Genomic DNA, 27,876 nt, shown 5'->3' with positions numbered 1-27,876 from the left:
TGATCAAAGGAGTTGGTTTTAATGAATGTCTTAAAAGGTGAGAGGTGGAGAGGTGTAGGGAGGGAATTCCAGAGCTCAGGGCCTTGACAACTAAAAGGCACAGCCACCAATGGTGCAGCAATTAAAATCAGGGATACTCAAGAGGCCAGAATAAGAGGAGTACACATATTGTGGAGAGTTGTCAGAGTGGAGGAGATTACAGAAATAGGGATGGGGTTGAATGGCCTTGAATAGATCTGAAAATAAGGATTAGAGTTTTAAATAATGAGACATTAAACTAAAGCACCTTTAATGGCCACAGACCTGAAACGTTAACTCTGCTTTTCTCTCCACAGATGCTGCTTGACCTGCTGGAGAATTTCCAGCATTTTCAGTTTTTATTCCATTGACTCTAAAGCGCTTTGAGATATTCTGACTCTGGTTCTATATAAAGTTAAATTTCTTACTGGACAGGAAAAGTTAAATCAAAGGTGCAGACCATATGAACTGGGGTGAAGGAGTGTACAAGTACTACCAGGGAAGTCATGGAAGCTAATCATGAATCAGAATGCTTGTATTCAGCATTATTAATTAGCTTTTTAGGCTTCATACAAGCATATATCAGGAAATTCCAGAATTAGGAAACAACCTGCACCATTAAAAAAAAACTTCCCCATCACACCATACCTTGGGTTAGTATGATTTGAATCATGAGTCTGGCTTATGCAAGATATTGCTGAATTTTGTCTGCAGAGACTTAGACTATACATGCATGCACGTGTGCACCCCCACACTTCTTACATTAATAGTTAGCTAAGTACAACTAACTCCCTACCACATGCTGCCATTTAAAACAAGAGAATTAGCCAGTCAGCTTTTCCAATCAAGTTACCAGCAATATATTAATGACCTAAAAGTACTCAATTAACTCCTGCATGCAGCTGAGAAAAAATGTATTAATAAACTGCAGTCTTGCACCTACACATCACCTCACCATAAATTGCAAAGTAGGAACTGAACAGACAACAATAATCAGACTGTCCAGGGAAAGAGGACACAATAGAAACAAAAACTACAAGTCCCAGGAAACATGAAGCTCTGCAGTGAATTAAACATTTAAGGATCATTTAAAACTTAAGCAGCATTCAAATAGACTACCCCCTGGGAAAGCTGAACCAATTTTGAAACAACCCTGCAAATATAAACTAAAAAAATAACAGTAGAGGACTCCATTTTAGGACAACGATATTGGCAAGATTTATCCCACGACTCTACAGCAAACAATGAACATTAACAGCAGGCATGAAGAAAACTGTTGCCCAGATTAATAGGACAATTGTCCAATCTGGCCATGGACAGTGAAGCAAAGGATGTAAACAAAACTTACATTTTAAACAGAAAGCATAAAACAAGCAGGACAGAGACTAGTTATAACAACAAATACAGTTAGCTAAATATTAAAAACAGCATGCTTTGAATCAAACAGTTGTCACAGGTCATCTCTATGCTAGAGTCACAGTATTCATTTACATGTTAGCTGTAGCTCAGTTGGGAGCATTCTCACCCGAGTCTGAAGGCTGTGGATTCCAGTCCCACGCCAGCACTTCGACACAAAAATTAATGCCAACATTCCAGTGCAGAACTGAAAGAGTGCTGTCCTGTCAGAGGTACCATCTTTCAGATGAGACGTTAAAAACCGAAGCCTGTCTGCCCTTTCAGGTGGAAGTAAAAGATCCCTTGGCACGATTTCAAAGAAAAGCAGGGAGCCATCCCTGATGCCCTGGCCAATATTTATCCCTCAAATCAACATCACAAGAAGAGATTATTACATATTGCTGTTAGAGGGAGCTGGTTGTGTGCAACCTGGCTGCCACATTTCCTACATTGCAACAGTGACTATTCTTCAAAATGTACTTCAGTTACTGTAAAGTGCTTTGACACATCCAGTGGACTTAAAAGGTGCAACGTAAATGCAAGTTTTTTTCTTTCAGTCATACTCAAAAGATGAAATATGATCATTCCACAAGTGAGACTTATTCAGTCAATTTGGTGGAATAACAGCAAAGTCCGATAGGAACACAGGAAAGGAGTAGGCCATTTAGCCCCTCAAGCTTGTTCCACCATTCAGTGAGGTCATGGCTAATATGTGACATAACCCTATATCCCTTAGCTTTGGTTATCTATCTATTCTGGCTAGTGTACTTAGCATAAATAAAGTTAACAATGTTACACAATTGTATGAGTCTATATAGCTAGCCATTGAAATATAGCATTAAACATGTAAGGTAGCACATTACATTTGCAACAGTAAAAAAGTCATCATTTTTCTTATTGGCTGAAATAAGCAACTGAGCCATGTCTATGCACTGAAATATAGAATAATCCCACAGAAAAACAATGCTTGAAAAATTGCAGCTTCAAACAACAAATTGTGTTGCTAATTTTCCACCTTCACACCAATCTTGTTTGTGACCCCACTGAATATGTAGCAATATAAATAACAATAAACTAATGATTAAACTTGCCCACACCGCTGTATGATATTCCATATTCCTATAATACTGTTTGCTTCTTGGTACCTATCCATGACTCCAGGGCTTAGGACTCACTTTTGATCCTTGCTTGCAGCTTTATTTCTTCACTTTGGCTTTGTTATTTAACCTTTGCTTTATAGTCTGACAACTGTAACCTGGAATTCTATTCTCCATCTCTCGGATACCTTAATTTTTTTTTTAAAGCTTTGGCTTCCTCATTTTTACTGTGTTGTCACTTGGACAGTATCATGCAAGTCAATTTATTTCCTGTTTTGATGCTAAATTTAAAATAGGTTGTTAATATGCTCAGTTGCAGTCTTCATTAAACAGCAGAGACACATTTGGTAAAACAGAGGAAGGAAAGCAAAAATGATTTAAGACTATACACAAATAAATTATTTATTTATTTTTATTTATTTATTTATAGATACAGCACTGAAACAGGCCCTTCGGCCCACTGAGTCTGTGCCAACCATCAACCACCCATTCATACTAATCCTACACTAATCCCATATTCCTCCAACATCCCCACCTGTCTCTATATTCCCCTACCACCCACCTCTACTAGGGGCAATTTATAATGGCCAATTTACCTATCAACTGCAAGTCTTTTGGTGGTGGGAGGAAACCGGAGCACCTGGAGGAAACCCACGCACACACAGGGAGAACTTGCAAACTCCACACAGGCAGTACCCAGAATCGAATCCGGGTCGCTGGAGCCGTGAGGCTGCAGTGCTAACCACTGCGCCACTGTGCCGCCCTATAAAATGTCGTATTATAAAATACAAGTGAAGACAGAACCAAGGCAACAGATGAAATGGGGAAAAAGATAAAATAAACAAAACCTTCGCTCAGTAATAGCACTCCTGCATCAGAAAAGTATTGCTTCAAATTCCACTCGATAGAGTTTTGAGCACACAATCTAAACTGGCACTGCAGTACTGAGGGAGTGCTGCACAGTCAAAGCTGCCATGTTTCAGATAAGATTATAAACCAAGGTCCCGTCTTCCCACTCAGATGAATGCAAAAGATCCCATAGCATTATTCCAAGAAGTATAGAGCAGTTCTCCTGCCGCCCTGGTCAACATTTATTACTACAACGTCACTACAACAGATTATTCCTGTTTGTGAGGCCTTGCTTTGCACAAACTGGCTATCGAGTTTCCCGATGTTGCATCAATGGCTATAACTTTAAAAGTATTGACTAGTACGTGAAGCCCTATGGGACATCCTGAAGTAACAAAATGCACTGCATAAATTCAAGTTCCTTCTTTCTACAACTGAGCGCTTTGAACAGAGCTGAAACTGAGAACGATAAATTCAGAAAGAAAGATGCAGAGAGAAAAGTGTCAAAATAAGAGAGACAGAGAAAAAGGGGGTTTAAAAAGTTAAAAATACAAACAAGGGCCAAGATGCAAATATAAAGAATTAAGAGACGACACAACCAGAAACAGTTACAGGATGTGAAGGCAAATTTTATCTTTCCTTCATGAATAATGCAAAAAAAGATCTAATTGTACATTTAAATTGGCACACAGCTTAATTAAATCTGGCTCTCTGATTATTGGGGATACATCTAAAAAGAAAGAACTTTCATATACGTGCTCACAAGCACACCAAACCATATGCAGAATGCATTTCACTAACAGGAAGCAAACTTGAATAATTTATAAACTTTTTCAAGAGAAGTCTGGATAACCAGTAATTACTGTTCACACTATTAAACAATTTTCACAAACCACATTCAGTGGTAACTAAACCAGAAACAAAAAATAAAGCAAGCAAAGTATCAAGAAAGCAATGCCATAAGGATCTCAACATTCCTTTGTTTGCAGTTTAATTTTTCCTTTCTGCTCATCATCTTCCATACCATCACATTTTGAAAAGTAGAAAATTCATAACTTTGAAAAGAAACTACTGCAAAATCCAAACTTTAAAAGTACATCTATGCATATATAAGCTTATGGTCAAAGAATCACAAAATGGTTACAGCACAGAGGGAGGCCTTCGGCCCGCCATGTCCATGCCGGCTCTTTGCAAGAGCAACTCACCTAGTCCTCACCCCGCCTTTTTCCCATAGTCCTGCAAATAATTCCTCTTCAGGTAATTATCCAATCCCCTTTGAAAGCCACAACTGAAGCTGCCTACACTACGCTCTCAGGCAGTGCACTCTAGGTCCTAACCACTTGCTGCGGAAAAAGGTTTCCCTCATGTTGCAGTTGTTTCTTTTGCCAATCACCTTAAAACAAAAATCGGTGTCCTCTGGTTCTCGATCATTCTGCCACTGGGAACAGTTTCTCCAAATCTACTCTGTCCAGACCCCTCATGATTTTGAACACCTCTATCGAATCTCTTCGCCAAGAAGAGCAGCTCCAGCTTCTCCAATCTTTCCATGGAACTGAAATCCCTCATCCCTGATCTTGTAAATCTTTTCTCCATTCTCTCCAATGCTTTCACATCCTTCTAAAGTGTGATGCCCAGAATTAGACACAGTACTCCTGTTGATGCAGAACCAGTGTTTTATACAGGTTTATCATAACTTCCTTGCTCTTGTCCTCCATGCCCCTACTTATAAAGCCCAGGATCCTGTATGCCATATTAACAGCTTTTACAGCCTGAGGGGTCTGGACAGAGTAGATTGGGAGAAACTGTTCCCAGTGGCAGAACAATCGAGAACCAGAGGACACCGATAGAAACAACTGCAACATGAGGGAAACCTTTTTCCGCAGCAAGTGGTTAGGACCTAGAGTGTACTGCCTGAGAATGTGGTGTAGGCAGCTTCAATGATTTGTGTACCTATACTCCCAGCTTCTCTGCTCCTGCACCCTCTTTAGACTAGTACCCTTTATATTGCATCTCCTCGTTCTTCCAAACAAAATGAATAATTTCACTCTTTGCATTAAATTTCGTCTGCCATTCCATCAGCCTGCCTGTCCTCTTGAAGTTTATCACTATCCTCCTCACTGTTCACAATACTTCCACGTTTTGTATCCTCCACAAATTTTGAAACATCAACCCCTGGGGAACCCCACTATATACCTTTCACCAGTATGAAAAACAACCATTCACCATTACTCGGTTTCCTATCACTCAGCCAGTTTCGTATCCATGCTGCTACTGTCCCTTTTATTCCATGGGCTTTAACTTTCCTGAAAATCCTGTTATGTGGCACCTTATCAGATGCTTTTTGGAAGTCCATGTACACCACATCAATATTACCCTCATCTACCCTCTCTGTAACCTCATCAACAAACTCAAGCAAGTTAGTTAAACACAGTTTGCCTTAACAAATCCATGCTGGATTTCCTTAATTAACCCATGCTTTTCCAAGTGACTGTTAATTTTGACACACATCATCGTTTCCAAAAGCTTTCCCACTACCGAGGTTAAACTGACTGGCCTGTAGCTGCTGGGCTTATCCTTATACCCTTTTTTGAACAAGGGTGTGACATTTGCAATTGTCCAGTCTTCTGGCATCACCCCTGTATCTAAGGAGGATTGGAAGATTATGACCAGTGCCTCCACAATTTCCACCCCCATTTCCTCAGCATCCTTGGATACATCTCATCTGGTCCTGCTACTTGACAACTTTAAGTACAGCCAGCCTAACTAATACCTCCACTTGATCAATTTTTAGCCCATCCAGTGTCTCAACTACCTCCTCTTTCACGATGAGTTGAGCAGCATCTTCTTCCTTGGTAAAGACAGATTCAAAGTACTCATTTAGTACCGCAGCCATGTCCCCTGCCTCCATGCATAAATCCCCTTCTAGGTCATTATCAGTTCCACTCCTCCTTTTACCACCCTTTTACTATTTACGTACCTATAAAAGACTTTTTCAGTCCCTTTTATGTTAGCTGCCAGTCTCTTCTCATACTCTCTCTCTGCTTATTTGTTTTTGCACTTCTCCTCTGGACCTTCTACACACAGCCTGGTTCTCAAATGTATTATCCACCCGACATCTGTCATTTGCACCCTTTTTCTACAACATCTCACTCTTTCTTTCGTCATCCAGGAAACTCTGGACTTGTTTTTCCCATCTTTCCCCGTCGTGGGAATGTACTTGGGACTGCATCCTAACTATCTCCTCTTTAAAGGCAGCCCATGGTGCCATTTTGCCTGCCAATCTTTGAATCCAATTTACCTAGGCCAGATCCCTTCTCACCCTACTGAAGTTGGTCCTCCTCCAATTAAATTATTTTTACTCCACATAGCTCCTTGTCCTTTTCCATAGTCAATCTAAACCTTATGATGCTATGATCTCTTTTTACATAAAGGCACACGTTTATTTAAAAATAGATAGCTTTTGCTGATAACGTTGTTAAAGTTGTTTCACGATAAACAGGTGATGGCAAAAAATGTAATTTTTATAAATTTTGATGGTGATCAGCATCATTTTGAAGCATAATACAATACACCCCATTTTACTGCGGCAAGGAAAAAGACAGGGAAGCTGTCCATCAAATGTCCATCCAGTCAGTTCCACATCTACAATTCTTCAAACCCACCACTTAAATATCTATCCAATCATCTCAATTTTTTCCACACTATTGCTTGAGAGCAGCAAAGACAATTTGCTGCACACATTCACTGTTATCTGCAAAATGTAGTTAAAATCTTAACCGCCCTTGTCTTTTCCCTCGAGACCATATTCCTTGGCTCTGGTTCATGGTTGTGACAATCTTTAATCCATCAGGGTTCAATTTATCAACTCTTTTAAGAATCTTGAAAATCTTCTGAGCCTTCTCTTCCTTGGACTAAGTAATCCCAGGCCCTTTGACCTCTCCTCATTACTGATACCTCAAGTTAAGCACCAGTTTGGTTGCTCTTTTCTCCACCACCTCCTATGCAATGTAATTTGGAAACTTAGCTCTGTTTTTGTTCCCAACTCCAAAGCATTTAATGCAAACAGTAATGGCACCATCACTAATACCATGGCACCCTGTTGAACCCTTGCCATATTACAACTTCATTCACAATTAACCTTTGCTTTCTCTGGTTTAAATGCAGTAAGCTGATTGACTGGAATCCAGTGGGGTTGGAACATTTAAATAATTAGCATTATTTCCCAGCATCCCTTTTCCCTCATGCGAGCTGCTAGTTGAATGTAGCACCTAGTAAATCTGGCTAGCAGCTAAAATTCAAAGTTGTGTTCCTACTTAAGAGTAGCGATTGTATATGTTGCAATTATTGCTTCAAAGTGGATTTTACATACATTTGTCAGCCATTGCCACAGTGTGGCACTGCAAAGAGAACAGCGTCAGGAACTAAAAGGAAATTCAATGTGGAATGTGATGGAGCAGCACAACACCCAAACTCATGTTCGATGGCTGGCAGGTAGACACTACCTGGAGGGAGTTGGGACCAGCGAACCTGCATGGAGACAACTACACCTTGGTACAACGACTAAAGCCGGCTATGAATAAACCCTGCTGCTGCTAATACTAATAACCCTACCAATAGTAATCGTACTACTCATACTAAACTAGCGTATCAATATTAATATACCCTATGATACTAAAACATTACCAATAGTAGTAATAACCTCACCAATAGTAAAAAACCTTATTCAGAAATGAAAAATAAGACTCACCAGCTACCCACTTGTTACTTGTCATTAATATTTAATGTTTTTAAACTCGCAGTTGTTTAGAGTCAGTCCCTAAGCAGCAAATACTCACCAGCCAATCAACTCACCGCTTTCCTGTGATGTCACGGTTTGATATATTTTCAAATTCTGGCACGTAGAGGAAGTTGTCTCTTTGCAGATCCGCCGCTCCCAACTCCCTCCAGGTAAGTGGAGGCCCCAAGCCTGGGTCTTGCTTTATACTCTGCCGAGTAGTTGAGGTATTAAATGACTACTTGGCATCTGTTTTTACCAAGAAAGAAGATGCAATCCAGGTACTGGTGAAAGAGGAGGTCATTCAGACACTAGAAGAGTTTAAAATTGATAAGGAGAGCATATTAGATATGCTGTCTATACTTCAAGTGGATAAAGCACCAGGACCAGATGAGTTGCATCCAAGGATACTGAGGGAAATGAGGGTGGAAATCGCAGAGGCACTGGCCATAATTTTTCAGAGGACCGGAGAATTGCAAGCGTTACACCCTTGTTCAAAAAAGGGTGTAAAGATAAGCCCAGCAACTACAGGCTGTTTAACTTCGGTGGTGGGAAAACTTCTAGAGAGAATAATTCGGAACAAAATTATTATTCACGTGGACAAATGTGGGTTAAAGAAAGCCAGTATGGATATAAGGGAAAATCAAGTTTAACCAACTTGCTGGAGTTTTTTGAGGAGGTAACAGAGGGGGTTGATGTGGGCACTGCTGTTGATGTGGCGTACATGGACTTTCAAAAGGGTTTGATACAATGCCACAAACACAACAGACTTGTAAGCAAAGTTATAGCTCATGGAATAAAAGGGACGGTAGCAACATGGATACGGAATTGGCTGAGTGACAGGAAACAAAGAGCAGAGGTTGATGGATGTTTTGCAGACTGGAGGAATGTTTGTAGTGGACTTCACCAGGGGTCAGTGCTGGGATCCTTGCTTTTGCTGATGTATATTAATAACCTAGACATTGGTGGATGGGGCACAATTTCAAAGTTTGCAGATGATACAAAACTTGGAAGCATTGTGAACAGTGAGGAGGATAGTGTAGAACTGCAAATGGACACAGACAAGTTGGCAGAATAGGGTGGATTGGTAGATGAAGTTCAATGCAAAGAAATGTGAAGTGATTCATTTTAGTGGGAAGAACATGGAGAGACAATATAAAATAAAAGGGTACAATTCTAAAGGGAGTGCAGGAGCAGAGGGACTTGGGGGTGATTCTAAAAGGAGGTGACAGGACAGGTTGAGAGAGCCGTTAATAAAGCATACTGTATCCTAGGCTTTATTAATAGTGGCACTGAGTACAAGAGCAAGGAATTTATGTTGACACTAGTTCGGCCTCAGCTGGAGTACTGCACCCATTTCTGGGTGCTGCACTTTCAGAAAGATGTGAGGGCATTGGAGACAGTACAGAAAAGTTTCACAAGAAAGGTTCTAGGGATGAGGAATTTCAGTTATGAAGACAGATTGGAGAAGTTAGGACTGTTTTCTTTGGAGAAGAGAAGGCTGAGAGGTGATTTGATAGAAGCATTCAAAATCATGAGGGGTCGGGACAGAGAAGATAGGGAGAATCTGTTCCCACTCGTGAAAGGATCAAGAATGAGGGGGCACAGATTTAAAGTAATAGGTAAGAGAAGCAAAAGTGACAGGAGTTAAAACTTTTTCTCGCAGCAAGTGGTTAAGGGCTGGAATGCACTGCCTGAGACTGTGCTGGAGGCAGGTTCAATTGAAGCATTCAAAAGGGAATTAAATTGTTAACTGAAAAGAAAGAATGTGCAAGGTTACGGGGAGAAGGCCGGGGAATGACACTAAGTGAATTGCTCTTTCGGAGAGCAGGTGCAGACACGATGGGCCGAATGGCCACCTTCTACACTGCAACAATTCTGTGATTCTGTGATAAAAGTAGTGAAATGCAAAGAAAAGCCTAAACAGAACAAAATACAAATATATCAATGGAAGTGCAGATAAAGCATAGAAAAAAGGTAAAAATAAACCTTCCAACCAGTAATTAAAGCCAACTTCAATGGGCCATGTGATCCATACATTGCTATGCCACTTCCATATTGTGAGCAGTGCTATAACAGAGGTGGCAATGACAAAGGTCGCAATTTGCCATTCCATGAATTCAAATAAAACTTTAAAGTTATAATGAGCTTGTGCTGGCAGCTAGTGCAGTCTTCAAAAAGGCATTTTCATCGTCACAAAATGCATTTGGCACAATCCATATAGCACCCATCTCTCAAACTTGGATTCCACATCCCCAGCAGTCTTTACAGTTCACTGCTCTCAGTCATTAATTGCTCAAGGTTGGCAACAACATTTATTTTTACAACTGAAGCAGACTACACCTTTATCATGTCTGCGTGCTGGTCATCAGATATTCGCATACACTCATGCAATCTGATCTAGAAATGTTATTTTCATAAAACATTAGAGGAGGTCATAAAACTTTTAACCTTTTGACTGCTTGCAGGTCCAGGCTAATTCATGTTGTCTGAGATCAACACCTGCAGTAAACTTTTAGCTCAAGCAATTACGTTTAATAGAATGGGAAAAAAAAAAACTTACATTAATAGACATAATAGGATATTAACTTCCAACCATTAAAGGCTAATACTAAATTTGAAGAAGTGATTTGCTGTGCTTGCTCCATCATCCTTTTATTTCCTTCTAGTCATTGAAAATACAGCATGGAAGGAAGCCATTAGGTCCATCAAGTCTGTCAGTAGTAGCTTCTTAACTGAAATTATCTTCTCAAACTTATTTCCATATGCTTTTATATTCTTCCTTTACAAATACTTACCCAATTCCCATTTTTAAGTTGGTAGTCTCTTACGAAGCATGCCATATTTTAATAAGTGAAAATTTTCACTTTCCCCTTCATTCTTCTGTGGTAATTTGGAATTAATGTCTCATTACCATTTTGATAACCAGTGGAAACAAACTTTCACCATTCTCAAAGCCTGCAAGATTGCCTCTTAACCTTCCCAATGTGAGAAAACCTGAAAGCCTTTCCCCACAGTTGTCACCACTCATTCCTGGTATCATGCTACTCATTATTGTGTCTTTTCCATGGCTTCAATATTCTTCATACTGTGAAGCACTCAGAACTGTATCGAATTGTCCAGTAGCCTAATTCAATATCATTTCCTCATTCCTATATAAATTCAATGCAGCTAGGAAAATCCCAACTGTTTTTATAACCTTTGCTATCTGCACTCATTTTTTTTGTTTCTGTAAGAAATTTTCACTATCATTTTCCCAAAAAATTACTATTCACAGTTTTTGCATGAAATTGTACCTGTTTAGTTGTTAACTTATCACATGTAATCTTTAGTTTGCTATGCTCTAATATAGGAACAAACTTCGAAAACATTCCTCACGTGCACGTTCAAGTCATTGAAAAAAATTGCTTTCTGCTTTATTCATCAATTCAATCACAGAAATTTGACTGGTACAAGCCAAATTAAACATAGTTCATTAACAGTTAGCAGTTTACTTTTGTTTTCTAAATAGCTAACAGCTGATAGACTTGCCAGTAAAAGGTGATCAGACTAAATTGTACCTCAGTTTTCCTTCACATTTTGAATGTAGAACTGAAGCAGTAAGCCCTTACTCTAGCCAACAGCTTCCATTCAACTACTTTAGAAATCACAAAATATGAAAATAGCTTCATGGAATCATAGAATAGTACAGCACAGGAGGCGGCCATTCAGTCCATTGAGTCTGTGAAAGCTTTCGAAGAGCAATCCAATTAGTCCCACTCCCTGGTTTTCCCCAAAATCACTAATTTCATCTCCTTCAGGAATTTATCCAATTCCCTTTTGAAGGTTACTTTGAATCTGTATCCTCCACCCTATCAGGTAGTGCATTCTAAATCCTAACCAGTTGTGTAAAGAAGTTTTTCCTGATGTTGCCTCTGGTTCTTCTGTCAATCACCTTAAATCTGTGCCTTCTGATTATCAACCCTTTAGCTACTGAAAACAGTTTCTCTTTATTTACTCTGTTTAAACCCTTTAAACAGGCTGGCTTATCCACTTTACATACTGCTAGCCTTTCTAGCAGATCCTCTTCATCTATTCTTATTTCATCCAGCAACCTCCTCATTTACCATAGCTTTGGCAAAGTCCTCTTCCTTGGTAAATATCAATGTAAAGTACTTATTTAGGTTGCTAGGTAAATTGGCCATTGTAAATTGCCCCTAGTGTAGGTAGGTGGTAGGAGAATTGAGGGAAGGTGGGAATGTGGTAGGGAATATGGGATTAATGTAGGATTAGTATAAATGGGTGGTTGATGGTCGGCATAGACTCGGTGAGCTGAAGGGCCTGTTTCAGTGCTGTATCTCTCTATGACTCTAGTACTCAGCCATGACTATTACTACCAACAGATATCCATTATGGTCCCTAATCGGCCCCTCTGACAACTCTTACTATTAATATGCCCATAGAAGGCCTTGGGATTCCCTTTTATATTAGCCACAAATCTAGTGTCATACTGTCTCTTTACCCTTATTTCCTTTTCCCTTCTCTGTACTTAATATAAGGGAGAATTAGCTGAATATATAATCAATTGACATTGGTCATGTACCCCCTTTTTCTGCTACATCCTACTCCAACTCCTTCACCATCTCTCTAGGCCTTTAAAATGTCCTTTCTATAATGGAGCACCCAAGCTTACACATAGGACCCCAATTGTGAACTAAACAGTATTTTGTAAATATTGTAAGAATTCATCATTACTCATGCATTCTATGCTCCTATTCATAAAATGCTAAATTCGGTTGGCTTTTTTAAAAAAATGGCTTTACCTCTCTGCACTCACCTCCAGAGAATCAGATATTTGAGACCCTAGGTAACTGTGTTCATCCAGAGCCTTCAGTGTCTTCCCATCAAGCTTATATTCCAATTACTTGTTTTTTCCTCCCCCCACTCAAAATTTTATTCTCACATTTATCACCATTAAATTATATCCACCACCTGTCTGTCCACTCTGCCAACCTATGACGTCTGAAGTCTTTTTACGATCCACTTCACTTATCAAAATTTCCTACGTTCAGGTCATAAAACTGAAATTCTGCGCCCCTTAACCAAGTTCTTAAACAAAATAAATAAATTCCAATTCTGGACACTGTACATTAGGAAGGACGTAAAGGCATTGGAGAGGGTGCAGAAAAGATTTATAAGTCAGGTTCGAGGGATGAGGGACTTCAGTTTGTGGATAGATTGGAGAAGTTGGGCCTGTACTTCTTGGAGAAGGTTGAGAGGAGATATGTTAGAGCTGCTTAAAATCATGAGGGGCCTAGTCAGAAGGGTCAAGAACCAGAGGACACCGATATAAAGTGAATGGCAAAGGAACCAAATGCAACATGAGGAAAAAAATTTTTACACAGCGAATGGTTACAATCTGGAATGCACTACCTGAAAGGATGGTGGTTACAGATTCAACTGTAGCTTTCAAAAGGGAATTGGATAAGCACCTGAAAGGGAAAAATGTGCAGGGCTATGGGGTAAAGGCAGGGGAGCGGGACTAACTAAACTGCTCTTGCAGAGAGTTGGCATGGGTTCAACAGGCCGAATGGTCACCTTCCGCATTTTAACTATGCTGTTATTCTGTAAGCAAACAAAAATGGACCCATTACTCACTCCAGGAGTACAGTAATTACAACTCTCAACCCCAAGCAGCACCCACATATGCAACTTAGTTTCCTGTCCATGCCGCTACATTTCCTATTATGCTATATTCCTGAATTGTTTTAACAAGCCTCTTATGGGAAACCTTAATCAAACACCTTTTGAAAATCCACATAGATTACATCAATTGCATTTCCTTTATCTAACTAGTCACTTCTTCAAAAAATATAAATTCGAGAAGTGGAGAGGTCAACTACCGGGGGCACAGATTTAAGGTGATTGGGTAAAAGGATTAGAAGGGACATGAGGAAGAATTTTGAAGCACAATTAGTCTTTAGCAAATCCCATAGAACCATAGAAATGTTACAGCACAGAAAGAAGCCATTCAGTCCATTGTGTCTGCACAGGCTGAAAAAACTAGCCGCCTATTCTAATCCCACCTTCCAGCACCTGGTCGATAACCTTGCAGATTACAGCACTTCAGGTGCATGTCCAGGTACCTTTTAAATGAGTTGAGGGTTTCTGCCTCCACCACCGATCCAAGCAATGAATACCAGACACCAACTACCCTCTGGGTGAAAAAGTTGTTCCTCATATCCCCTCTAATCCTTCTACCCAATCACCTTAAATCTGTGCCCCTGGTAGTTGACCTCTCAGCTAGTGGAAACAGGTCCTTCCAGTCTACTCTATCTAGGCCCCTGATAATTTTGTACACCTCAATTAAGTCACCCCTCAGCCTCCTCTGTTCTAAGGAAAACAACCCTAGCCTATCCAATCTTTCCTCATAGCTGCAAATTCCAAGCCCTGGCAACATTCTTGTAAATTTCCTCTGTACTCTGTCCAGAGCAATTATGTCCTTCCTGTAATGTGGTGACCAGAGCTCTATGCAATACTCCAGCTGTGACCTAACCAGAATTTTATACAGTTCCAGCATTACATCCCTGCTTTTGTATTCTATACCTCGGCCAAAGGAAAGCATTCCATATGCCTTCTTCACCACTTTATTTACCTGTCCCGCCACCTTCATGGACCTGTGGACATTCACTACCAGGTCTCTCACTTCTTCTATCACTCTCAATATCCTCCCGTTTATTGTGTATTCCCTTGCTTTGTTTGCCCTCCCCAAACCCACTGACTGGCCGTGACTAACCCATACATTCTTAAATGTTTACTCATCTTGAATAAAGGCTTCCAGTCTAATTGCCATTAGACAAATAGTTAACTGGTTTAATCTTCTCTTCCTTCAAAGGTGTTTCAGTGGCTATGCTCCAATCCCACATCACAATTTGCATATTTAAAGGGGAAAGAAAAATTGTGGGGTTTTTTCCATTCTTTTGTGGGATATGAGCGTTACTGACCAGGCCAGCATTTGTTGCCCATCCTATTTGGCCTTGAAAAGGTGATGAGCTGCCTTCTTGAACCACTGCAGTCCATCTGGCCACCAGGACCCAAAGACTTATCTATTGATTTTTTTTTTTTAAGTGTTCTTGGAACAATTAACATCCCTGAGGCTATTTAAGAGTCAACTGCACAGTATGGAACTGAAGTTGAAATTAGGCCAGACAGGAGGGGTGGCAGGTTCCTTTCGCTGAAGGACATCAGTGAATCAATTGCAATTTTGTAACATGGTTGTTTTCCACTACTAGCCCAAAAATTACTAGATCTATAGAACTCAATTTTAAATGTGGCACAACGTCTGGGTTGTGCGTCCAGCTCCACAACCGCAAGTTACTTAGAACCCATTCCTTTCTACAGCTATCTGACCACTTTGCCATTATAGTACACCTACGGTCTCATTTCCACCATTGCTTGTAAAAACCAGCCATGAATATTTAATCTCTCTGCTGTACCTTCACCCTCTAAAATTCTTCATTTTTCTTTTAAAGGTTTAAACACTTACAAAATCTCTTACTGTTTTCTTTCTTATTGGTTAACCTATTTTAAAAATCCCTTTTTAGTCCTAGTTTCTCATTTCACCTCCACACTAAAGGGTTGGGCCAACAAGTTCAGGGAACCCTGGATGTCAAGGGATATTGAGGATTGGATCAGGAAAAAAAAAGGAGGCTTACGGCAGATCCCAAGCGCTGAAAACAGCGGAGGCACTAGAGGAGTATAGAAAGTGTAGGGTGGCACTTAAAAAAGTAATCAGGAGAGCGAAGAGGGGACATGAAAAAACACTGGCGGGCAAGATGAAGGAAAATCCCAAGGCGTTTTATAAGTATATTAAGGGTAAAAGGATAACCAGGGAAAGAGTAGGGCCCATTAGGGACCAACGTGGCAATCTTTGTGTGCAGCCAGGAGACATAGGTGAGGTTTTGAATGATTATTTGTCATCGGTGTTCACTCTGGAGAAGGACGATGTAGGGGTAGAGATCAGGGAGGGGGATTGTGATACACTTGAACATATTAACATTGAAAGGGAGGAAATATTAGCTGTTTTAGCAGGCTTAAAAGTGGAAAAAATCCTCAGGCCCAGATGAGATGTATCCCAGGCTGTTATGTGAGGCAAGGGAGGAGATAGCAGGGGCTTTGACACAAATTTTCAAATCCTCTCTGGCCATAGGAGAGGTACCAGAGGACTGGAGGACAGCGAATGTGGTACCATTATTCAAGAAGGGTAGTAGGGATAAACCAGGTAATTACAGGCTGGTGAGTCTAACATCAGTGGTTGGGAAACTATTGGAAAAAAGTCTGAGGGACAGAATTAATCTCCACTTGGAGAGGCAGGGATTAATCAGGGATAGTCAGCATGGCTTTGTCAAGGAGAGATCGTGTCTAACTAACTTGTTTGAATTTTGAGGAGGTAACTATATGTGACGATGAGGGTAAAGCAGTAGATGTAGTATACATGGATTTCAGTAAGGCTTTTGATAAGGTCCCACATGGGAGATTGGTTAAGAAAGTAAAAGCCCATGGGATCCAGGGCAATTTGGCAAATTGGATCCAAAATTGGCTTAGTGGCAGGAGGCAATGGTCAAGGGCTGTTTTTGCGATTGGAAGCCTGTGACTTTAGGTGTACCACAGGGATCGGTGCTGGGACCCTCGCAGTTTGTAGTGCACATTAATGATTTAGACGAGAATATAGGAGGTATAATCAGTAGGTTTGCAGATGACACAAAAATTGGTGTTGTTATAAATAGTGAGGAGGAAATCCTTAGATTACAAGGAGATATAGATGGGCTGGTAAGATGGGCAAAGCAGTGGCAAATGGAATTTAATCCTGAAAAGTGTGAGGTAATGCATTTTAGGAGGACTAACAAGGCAAGGGAATATACAATGGATGGTAGGACCCTAGGAAGTACAGAAAGTCAGAAGGACCTTGGTGTACTTGTCCATAGATCACTGAAGGCAGCAGAACAGGTAGATAAGGTGGTTAGGAAGGCATATGGGATACTTATATTCTACGCCTCGGCTAATAAAGGCGAGCAGGGAGGTTATGATGGAGCTATATAAAATGCTAGTTAGGTCACAGCTGGAGTATTGTGTACAGCTCTGGTCACCATACTATAGGAAGGACGTGATTGCACTGCAGAGGGTGCAAAGGAGATTCACCAGGATGTTGCCTGGGCTGGAGCATTTCAGCTATGAAGAGAGACTGAAAAGGCTAGGGTTGTTTTCCTTGGAGCAGAGAAGGCTGAGGGGGGACATGATTGAGGTGTACAAGATTATGAGGGGCATTGATAGGTTAGATAGGAAGAAACCTTTTGCCTTTAGCAGAGACGTCAAGAACCAGGGGGCATAGATTTAGGGTAAGGGGCAGGAGGTTTAGAGGGGATTTGAGGAAGCATTTTATCACCCAGAAGTTGGTTGGAATCTGGAACGCACTGCCTGAAGAGGTGGTGGAGGCAGGAACCCTCACAACATTTAAGAAGTATTTACATGAGCACTTGAAATGCCATAACATACAAGGCTACGGGCCAAATGCAGGAATATGGGATTAGAATAGTTGGGTGCTGTATGGCCGGCACAGACACGATGGGCCGAAGGGCCAGTTTCTGTGCTGTATAACTCTATGACTGCACTATATATATTTCCTGACTAGTGCGTTTTTCTCTAACTTCATCATATCCCTCGGTTTATTTTTAATCTCTATCTATCCTCATATTATACTTTGATGCACCCCCTTTCCACCTTATAGGAATTTTTGTTTGTACTCTATGCAAATCATTTGAAGATTTCCACTGCTGTTCTATCGTGCCCTAACTTTTCCAGCTTGTTAAATTGGGCCAGATCCTCTTACTTCATTGAACTTTGCCTTTTTCCAGTTCAGCATACTTACCTTCGACTCTTCATTATCCTTTTCCATTCTTACATTAAACCTAACTATGTCATGGTCACTATTTCCCAGTGGTTCTCCTACACTCGCCGTCATTTGCCCTTCATTTCCCAGGACTAAAATCAAATAATTCTTGCTTCCTCGTGGGACGAGAAATATACTGATCTGGGAACTTGTCCTGGATACATTCAAAGAAATGTTCCCCATTTTGACCACATGCATTATTTTTATTCTGTCTAACTTGACATAATTAAAAATCATCCCTATTTCTCTGAACCATCTGCAGTTTTTCACTTTTATCTCATCTCGACTGCTTGGTGGCCTGCCTGTACCATTTCCCTTCCTATTTCTTATGGATAAATCTACATGCATAGGAGGTACCAACTCCCAGGAAAATATTGCAGTCACAGCCACCCCAAAGCATCTGTTAATCAGAAAGAACAATAATGCTGCAATTGTTTACAAGTTACTCTGTGCAGCAGTTAATGGCACAAAGAAAACAAACATATTGGTTCAAGATGTGACCACTACGAACTTCATTCAGATTCAACACTGCATTAACTTTCAGCTGACAATAAAAATGACCCATGTCTTCAATGAGAAAGGACATGATGTATCTATAAAAGTTATGGATTACAAGTCCGTTGTTCTCGCAACGTGAACACTTCCGATGTTCGTTACGCAGAAGTTTTCAAATTTGCTGGGATGATCATAAAGCCAATACACTTGGCCTCTCAAAAAAAAAGTTGTACCAGTACTGAAGCTATAGTTATCAAAGTCTAACATCACTGGTCAGGCCATGTAAGCCAAATGAATTACTCCAGACTCCCAAATCAATGACATCAATACGTGGGAGGAAACAAATAAAGACCTTAAACTGTAGCAATTCTTGCATATACAGGGAATTAACAAGCTTGAACAAGCTGAGATTGCTAAAGAGAATTGCAGACAGAAGAAAAGTCAGTCTGCTGTGACTACACCATCACCAGGGTTGTATTTCACATGTCATTTTTGTAGTACAATATGTCTCTCTAGGATTGGCTTAATCAAGCCATCTAAATGCTCAACCAAAGATGCGGCCTGCAGCCAATCTCAAAGCCCTTTTTTATACTAAGAAAGGATCTTACTCAAATACCATCAGAATGCATTAGCAAGAAGAGCAGAAACTAAGGACACAGAACACAAGGAGATTTCTAATGGATAGAATTCAATTAGACTAGAGGAGAATGGGGGAAAAAACTGTACAAGATTAAATGAACTTATATACTACCTTCAGCCCTTTGAAAATTAATTTGTTACTCCAGGTATGTATTATCCAGCTACTCTGCCACTGCTTGACAGATGGACGACAGGCAGCACGAGTACTGTAAAAGGTGTGTCAAGAAATATCAGTCCTCAAATATTTTAAATCTCACTCTACCATTCTCAATTTTTCAAACCACCAATTTTTATTTTTAAATCACATTACAGGCCTTATTTTGAAATTCTAATCATAACAGATCCTGCATTCCTAAGTAAGGCAAAGTGCATTCTGAAGAATTCCCATTTCTCACACACTTTAGAATGGTGAAGGAGGAATGGAATGTATAGTTTTTGCCATGAACTATAATTCTTCAGCTGTTTAAAGGAAATTATATATATTCCTGGAAGAAGTTAGTAGTTCCCCCTCCCCCATCTTTTTAATCCCCATGGTATGATATCTGCTGTACATGCTGCACAAAAGGAATTACATTTTAATTTTAGCAATTCAACGCAAAAGCAGAATTTATCAAAAATCCATTCACTTGGATGGGAAGATATTTTTTTCGTGAAAGAGCAATGCTGGCTTTACACCAGGGCATGAAATGAACATGGTGTTACTCAGAATGGTACCCAGTAAGACTGACAGGGCAGAATGAGCTTGATTTGCAAATTAATCATCCATTGTTCATAACTTTCAATCGGCCAAAATTAGTCCAGACATTTCAGAATCTTATCAGCATTAAAAGCAGCAATATTTGGCTTTCACATACTGAAACATTACAATTCTGACTAAGGGCATTTAAAATTCAAAGTCTTTATTAATCATGGCAATCAATGGCAGGTTATCTATACATGCAAATTTCCACATAATAAAACAATTTTAAAATTTCTATCTAACCAGTTTCCACCACAAATTCCTGAAATTGCTTCTAGTTGCTAGATCAGGAAAGATTATTTCTGCTTAATTGTAACCCAAGTATGATTTTGCCTGCTTTTAATGGACCAAGATGTGCACGTCACACTGGTGACAACAGCATGCACTTTGCACAATAGTTGAGGGAAAAAAATAATGATCCTCTTCCTCATGCTTGCGAGTTCTGTGATGTCCTCCGTTTCACAATAATTCTATCAATGTTAAATGTCTGTCAGTAGTGTTTTGATTTTTTTTACATGTAAATAAATTTGTCACTAGTTTCTCTTTCTGCTGAACTGAAGTCTTGCATTCATTGAAGATGTCAACTAAATAATTGGCCCCAAAGTAACAAATCTGTGCAAAATCTAGTTTACACAGTGCATGCATCCCTACTCTAACTCTTATTCTGAAAGTCAAATGGCAACCTGGTTTCTCCCTAACTTCCATGTTTCAGGTCAAAATGTCAGTAAGTGTTCAACATGCACCACCAACTGATAGCATTTATGCAGTATTGCATGTGCCCCATGTAAATCTGTCCACATTAAAGTGCATAATTCTAGTACTGGGCAATAGCATGCCTTTCTACTTTGAGCATAAGATGTTTGCATCAAACACTTCTGTGGAAGATTCATTAGGCATCTGCTGCAAAGTTTTGATTTTTTTTTCTTGGCATAGACATACTTTCTACAATGGCTAGGCAAGTTATGATGGCTAAAAACAAACAAATCGTGCCTTCCAGACAACCATGCATATTCCAGTGTTGTGGAATTCATCGTGCAATGTAAAGGAGCTTTTCCAGAATCCTCAGGAAGCATCAAGGAATTGCTTCTTTGAGTAAAACAATGGGAAAAAAACTCGCATTTACATATCACCTTTGTTACGACCAGGTGAGGAAGGGGTCTCAGGTACCCCTTTCGCCCCTTCTCTGGTTTGACCGCAACAGGGTTTATTCTTTTAACACAGTGATTTAACTTACCAACTCAGTGAGTACTCACTCCTCTTACTCTAATATATACCTGCAAATGAATGAGCCAGGTTTTTTTTAAGGTTAAACATGAAAGATGCAAGTTTATTAATCTTAACACTCTAAACCAATTATTACTAAAAAAACGCGACGCATCCACGCTCACATTCATACAAGAGGCACACACACACACATATAGATACAGAGGGGACAAAACAGAGTTTGGAGGTTGGAGCTGAGTCCTTAATAAAAATGGAATTTAAATACGGAAGTGCAGTCCCAGTGTCCTTAGCTGAAATTGAAGTCTTAAAGTCCTCGCTGGGGAACGTGCACAATTGGGGCTTGCTTCTCAGGCTCCAGAAGGGCGAAGAGAGGCTTTATCTGTCCTCTTTGTTGCTGACTGTGAGGATCTGTAGATTTGAGGTCCAGCAGCAGCCGAGGTTTCCCTGGGGGCTTTGCTGGAGAGGGACAGAGGAGAGATGTTCCTTCCTTGGAGTTCAGTTACTGTCTGCTTTCTCAAGCACAATTCAGTCATGTCATGTGACCACCTCTGTTTGCAACAGCATCTTCTGGAAGAATCTTTGAAATTTAAGGCTGTTCAGACATACTTGGTGGTTGGGGGTCGGTTATCTCTTTCAAAGTTAGTGGTTGTCGATGGCTTATGAATCAGCATCGAGAAAAACCATTCCAGGTAACTGAATCAGAGAGCACCCCCATTGTTCTGGCTAGACTGGCTAATCACCTCTGTCTTCCAGCTGATTCTTTAGTTTTTTCACATGCAAATTTGTGGCCATCTTTTCTGCTCTGCTCTTTTTTTTTTTAAAAGTTCTTTGGAACAATTTCAGTAAAAGTCAGGCAAAGTTATATACGACGAAATTAATATTTTCAGTTGGCATGTGGGAATGCCATCACACTTTTCAGAATCAGTCGACATCCCAAAATGCTTTAGAGCCAAAAGGTGCTTTTCTGAATTGTAGTCACAGTCGTAGTATAGGAAACGTGGCAGCCAATTTGCGCACAGCAAACTCCCACAAGCAGCAATGTGATAATGACCAGATAATCTGTTTATGTGATGCAAATTGAAGGATAAATATTGGCCTGGACATTGGACTCTACTTCTTCAAAACAGTGCCATGGGATCTTTTACATTCACCTGACAGGGTAGCCAGGGCATCGGTTTAATGTCTCATCTAAAACACAACGGCACTCCCTCAGTGCTGCAGTGTCAACCTAGATTTTTGCATTCAAGTCCAAGAGTGAGATTTCAACCCACAACCTTCTGACTCCGAAGTAAGAGTGCTACCAACTGAGCCAAGGCTGAAACTACATGACTATGAGTAGTCATCTTAGCAAGCATTTTCTTGTTCCCTAATATTTCATTATCCAACAAGGCAATTTACACTGATAAATTATAAATTCCTCATAACTCATACATGCATTTCACTAAAAGCAAAAAGACACCCATGAACTGAATACTTGAGATAGATCCCTGGTTTTATCCTTTTTCTCACATAAACTAAACCTTATAACTGCACACTACCCTTCTGTAATTATGATAAAAATATGAACAACCTAAGGCACTGTGATAATACAAATTAGAGCTGAAATGAATACCAAGCTTTATCTAGCTTCCTAAGTTGATTCTAAATGGCTATGCTGCAAAAGATTTTAAAAACATCTCTTATGACTGAATTCACCACATGAATGGTTACATTAATATTGCACAATCCCAAAACCCACTGGACTCCAAAGATGGTAATGTAATTCTAAAACCATTCTTTGAAGCATGTAACAATATTTCAACATTAAAAATCTCTCCAATGATGCATGACAGATAAACATTTCCCAAAAAGCATGAATTGGTTAAAAAAAAAAATCACAGAAATTGATCTAACTTGTCACCAAGCTAACCGGAATACCAAATTATTGTTAGACCTAATCCAGCTCAATTAGTTGTGCTCTACCAAACACTGCAGAGATAATAATTATGTAAGTTACCACCTCACCACTGCCCAGTCATTGCTGCCCTAATATCCTCGTCTCCAAGATTTGAAATTGTACCCAAAACAAAAATCAAAGATCAATCAGTAGGTCAAATTGACTCAGTGCAGTTTGCAGATACTACCGACAACACACACAGGTTCAAAGACTAGGCTGATAGTGACAAGAAAATCTTCGATAAAATGTTGGGTTGGGAACAATTGTACAATAAAAAAAAAGCTAGGCCAATTAAAATAGACCATTCTGTTCCGTTTCAGAATAGAGGTTCTCAATTCCTTCGTACACAATACCTCGGCATTACAATATACAAGGCTACAGTTCAAACAGCAAATAACTTCATAAAAGTTGGAAATTATACAAATCAGGTGTGCCTTCCATTGGAATAACTAGCAGGGAGGAGTTGGGGAATTAACTTATTCAAAATATTTTTTGAAAATCGTATCTTGTCCTGTCAGTAACTTGTGTACACAATACAAATGGTAAGGTTTCTAACACAAGAAGCATTAATTCACCAGTCATATTTACATCTGCAGTTGTGTTTGAAAACCTTCCAGCAAAAATATTCTCCCTGGTAGCCTGTTTCAGGTACATGGCCTTTTAGTTCATGCATTTTCCCTAAAGTTAACCAACAGCAGGCTAAAATTCCCAAAATGCACCAATGGCACTCTGCACAATGCAATTCTGAATGTAGCTTAGGATGCCTTTGAGAGATTATAGAACCACCAAAATTTGGAGTAGGGGCACAGAAGACATAAACAGCAGTATTTCCCCTCCTTTCCCTCAGAACAGGGACAATCTACTTTACCTCAGTCCAATGATGGAAAAAACCCAAAAGCACTAACCAAGGAAGTCCTTATGAGAAAAGAGATTAAGTAAATCTGCACAAATGGTAATTAGGTGATGCGAAGTTTGGGTTTTAAAAGGCTGAAGGGAAGCACCAATTTTTTTTTATATAGTTTTGAGATTCTGGGAAAGAAGTACAGTAGGTTCTATGATTTCAATAAAATGAGATTGTAGGAAGAGCATACAAGATGCTGTATTTGGAGCACAGGAGGAATACCAAGAGAAAAGTTCAGAACAACACTGTTCAGAAAAGTATAAGAAAACAGCAAAAAAAGTCTGCAAAAGAAAATCAGTGAAGGCAAGTGCAGAGGCAGATGCACAGAGACAGCTAGTGAGTTTATCTGACAATCTTTTTCTTGTATCCTATCCAGGAGTACACAACAGATAGTAGAACTTATCGGATGCAAATGTTGCATCTAGGTATATAACTTGCTTCAAAAGAGATTTTAAAAGTTACCATGGGGAAAAGTAGAGGCATAAAAGGTGAACCTGAGTTTCTTGCAGATATCTTCAGAAGTGAAGATGTGGGACTTCCACTTGATGTTGGGAGGGAGAAACGCCAAGATCTTGATATGGAAGGACTAAGAGCAAGGCAAGAAAGAGGTAGCAGCTTCTGGTTAGATGTCACAGAAACAAAAAGCTGTCTTCGATAAAGAAAATCCGTCATTGAACATATCAAGTTTTCATACTTCAGCCAATCCACTAAAACTTTTAGTCATGAATACTTAAGTGACTAGAGTGAACAAGAGTCGATAAGCTGCATGATGAGTACAAGTGTCATTAATAAGGATGGGCAGAACATGAGAAGACAGAACCTTGGATAAACTGTAAATTTAAAAAGTCTGACAAGAAGAAATCAACTACAGCACAGATTCAGCATTTCTAAAGGAACCAATCTCAAAGTAAGCTTAGCGGGACATGACATGCTGATCAGTTTGGTATTATACAGCACAAGATCAGAAAGCTACTGGAGATTTCCAAAGTGTAGACATTCATCGAATCAAATTTTAATAGAAATTCTTGGATGCAGCTGGCTTGAGAAATAGGAGTTAGAAATATAGGGCGACAAACTAGACGTGTCAGGCACATGTTATGCACTAATTCAGTGACCCTCTTGTGCATTTCGAGCTCACAGCATAAACCAGGACTAGGTCACCTGCAATAACAAAATGAACCTGACCTGGCACTAACCCTGATCGCAGACGTGCCCCAGACGGGCACGGACCCTGATCGCAGACGTGCCCCAGACGGGCACGGACCCTGATCGCAGACGTGCCCCAGACGGGCACGGACCCTGATCGCAGACGTGCCCCAGACGGGCACGGACCCTGATCGCAGACGTGCCCTCGGCTGTAAATATACCACCTGTCCTACACAATTCACCAGCTCAATACTCCTCTCTCGCCTTGACAAAAATAACGGATTGGAAACGTTTTCTCTGGTCAGATGAACAGAACAAACGTGACTTAATGATCGGGAGGAGGTTGTCGGGCAACCCATCAACATCGAGCAGGATGTATGGAGGTGACTGAGGGCCCGGCACACAGCAGAGAATCATCGGAGGAGACCCCGGAGACGGCATGTGGGGGGGGGGGGGGGGGGGGGAGAGGGGGGCTGCGGGCCTTTCATTCTACCCCAGGAACCAACCCCGAACCTCCTCTTCAGGTGGGACCACATGAGTGGGGACCACATGAGTGAGGAATACGCCGTGTTTATGTTCAAAAAGACCGGCAGCAGGAGTGAAAGACACCCCAGCGCAGGGCCCGAGCAGCGGGGTCGCCGCCGACCCGACTCGAGGTGAAAACGGAACTAAGGAGAGGAACCAGTCGGCTGCAGCCGCTCTCCCTATAACAAAGAAGCGGAGCCTGAACACCACCACCACCCACCAAGCCAGCAGGCCGGTCCCACCACCGACCCGCTTCAATCACAACGGCCGTTCCCAAGTTGACACCAGTACAGCCACAGGGATGGAGCCGGTCCACAAACCCCAAAACCCGCCGCCGCCAGCACCCATGGAAACCGCCATCCTCTTCCCCAACTCCAGCTACAGCCGCTGCCTCCCCTTCTCAGCCCCAGGCTACGTGGGCTCACCATGGTGAGTAAAGGTCTCATCTGTTCTCCCCGATCTTCCTCCATGTCCACCTCGCTCTCCTCCGGTCGGTTAAACGGAGCCGCTGATGTCACTGCGCTCCACGGCCACCAGCACGTGTCGTCATCCTGAATGACAGCCAGATCCTCCAATCAGCAGCACAATCCTCCGGACTGATGGTGGAAATAGCCAATCAGTGACTTCCCCTTCATTCGCCAGGAATCGGTCACTGTTTGTGATTGACAGCGATATTCACCAATCATAGAAATATTTATGTTGATTGACGTACTGAATTACCTATCATATACAGATTCTTCTGATTGACAACAAAATTTGCGAATCATTCTGCCTATCTTTGGGATGACGTATTCAGGTTTGGTGATGTCATGGCAGTGAAAGGACGGGCGGTGGTGATGATTTGAGGCGGGCGTTGAGAGATGTGCGTATGGAGATTACTATCTGTTAGATGTATAGCTCCACGTGAATATTGTGGAGCGCGGCTAGAGCTAAAATATAGACTGCAAAAGGTCGCGAAATCCGTCATTTTTTGTATAATTTCCAGAATTCAGTGACTTAGGGTTATATTCCGTGGATTCTGACTCAGGGTCTGTACCGTTAACTCATCCTTTCCACACATGTTGCAGTGACCATCTGCGGGGCCTTCTGGGACCCTGGTCAAAGCAACCAATAGATTGTATAATTTTAATAGATAATATGACTTGACAGTATGTTTCCCTCAATTAGACCTTCTTTACATTATATTAGTGATGCCTCCTCATCGTCCTGTGTGGTCTATGAAAATTTCTATAACCTGTTTAGTTTAGTGATACAGCACTGAAACAGGCCCTTCGGCCCACCGAGTCTGTGCCGACCATCAACCACCCATTTATACTAATGCTACACTAATCCCATATTCCTACCACATCCCCACCTGTCCCTATATTTCCCTACCACCTACCTACACTAGGGGCAATTGCTAATGGCCAATTTACCTATCAACCTGCAAGTCTTTGGCATGTGGGAGGAAACCGGAGCACCCGGAGGAAACCCACGCAAACACAGGGAAAACTTGCAAACTCCACACAGGCAGTACCCAGAATTGAACCCGGGTCACTGGAGCTGTGAGGCTGCGGTGCTAACCACTGTGCCACCCAGTGATTGTTTTTGTTTGATGTTGCAATATTGTTACTAATCCTGTAGTCCTTCAGTTAAAGGAGTAATATCCAGAAAGAATATTTCTTATTTTAAATATTCTTGACAAGACAGGATGGCCTCGAATTTCCTTGGGCGCAGTAAAGTACCAATCAACCAAATATACCTCAGAATTGGATAGTTAGAGGGCAGAAGGCGGCCGTTTGACCCATCGTGTCCGCACCGACTCCAAATGAGCAAATCACCTAATGCCTTTCCCCGCCTTCTCCCCTAATCCTGCACATTCTTCCTTTCCAGATAACAGTCTTATTCCCTTTTGAATGCCTCAGTTGAACATGTCTCTACTACACTTTCAGGCAGTGCATTCCAGACCTTAAACACTCGCTGTGTGAAAACGTTTTTCCTCATGTCGCTTTTGCTTCTTTTGCCAATTACTTTAAATCTGTGCCCTCTCGTTCTCGATCCTTTCACAAGTGGGAACAGTTTCTCTCTATCTACTCTGTCCAGCCCCCTCAGGATTTTGAATACCTCGACCAAATCTCCTCTCAGCCTTCTCCAAGGAAAACAGTCCTAACTGTTCCAATCTATCTTCATAACTGAAGTTCCTCATCCCTGGAACCATTCTTTTATGTACTCTC

The 27,876-nt window shown here is 40.9% G+C and overlaps 1 protein-coding gene across 1 annotated transcript in view; it reads right to left on the bottom strand.

The window, feature by feature from the left end:
- Nucleotides 1-26,201, bottom strand: part of LOC137380633 (sodium bicarbonate cotransporter 3-like) — a 249,305-nt gene extending 223,104 nt beyond the window's left edge. The window contains exon 1 of the mRNA XM_068052777.1: nt 26,089-26,201. Coding sequence (XP_067908878.1) covers nt 26,089-26,133 — 45 coding nt within the window. The 5' untranslated portion in view covers nt 26,134-26,201. The remainder of the gene's footprint in view (nt 1-26,088) is intronic.
- Nucleotides 26,202-27,876: the final 1,675 nt, after the last annotated feature.

The sequence above is a fragment of the Heterodontus francisci genome, chromosome 2 (genome assembly GCF_036365525.1).
Source record: "Heterodontus francisci isolate sHetFra1 chromosome 2, sHetFra1.hap1, whole genome shotgun sequence".
NCBI classification, from domain to species: Eukaryota; Metazoa; Chordata; class Chondrichthyes; order Heterodontiformes; family Heterodontidae; genus Heterodontus; species Heterodontus francisci.
The sequence above is the reverse complement of the archived record's forward strand: the minus strand, read 5'-3'. Positions and strand labels throughout refer to the sequence as shown.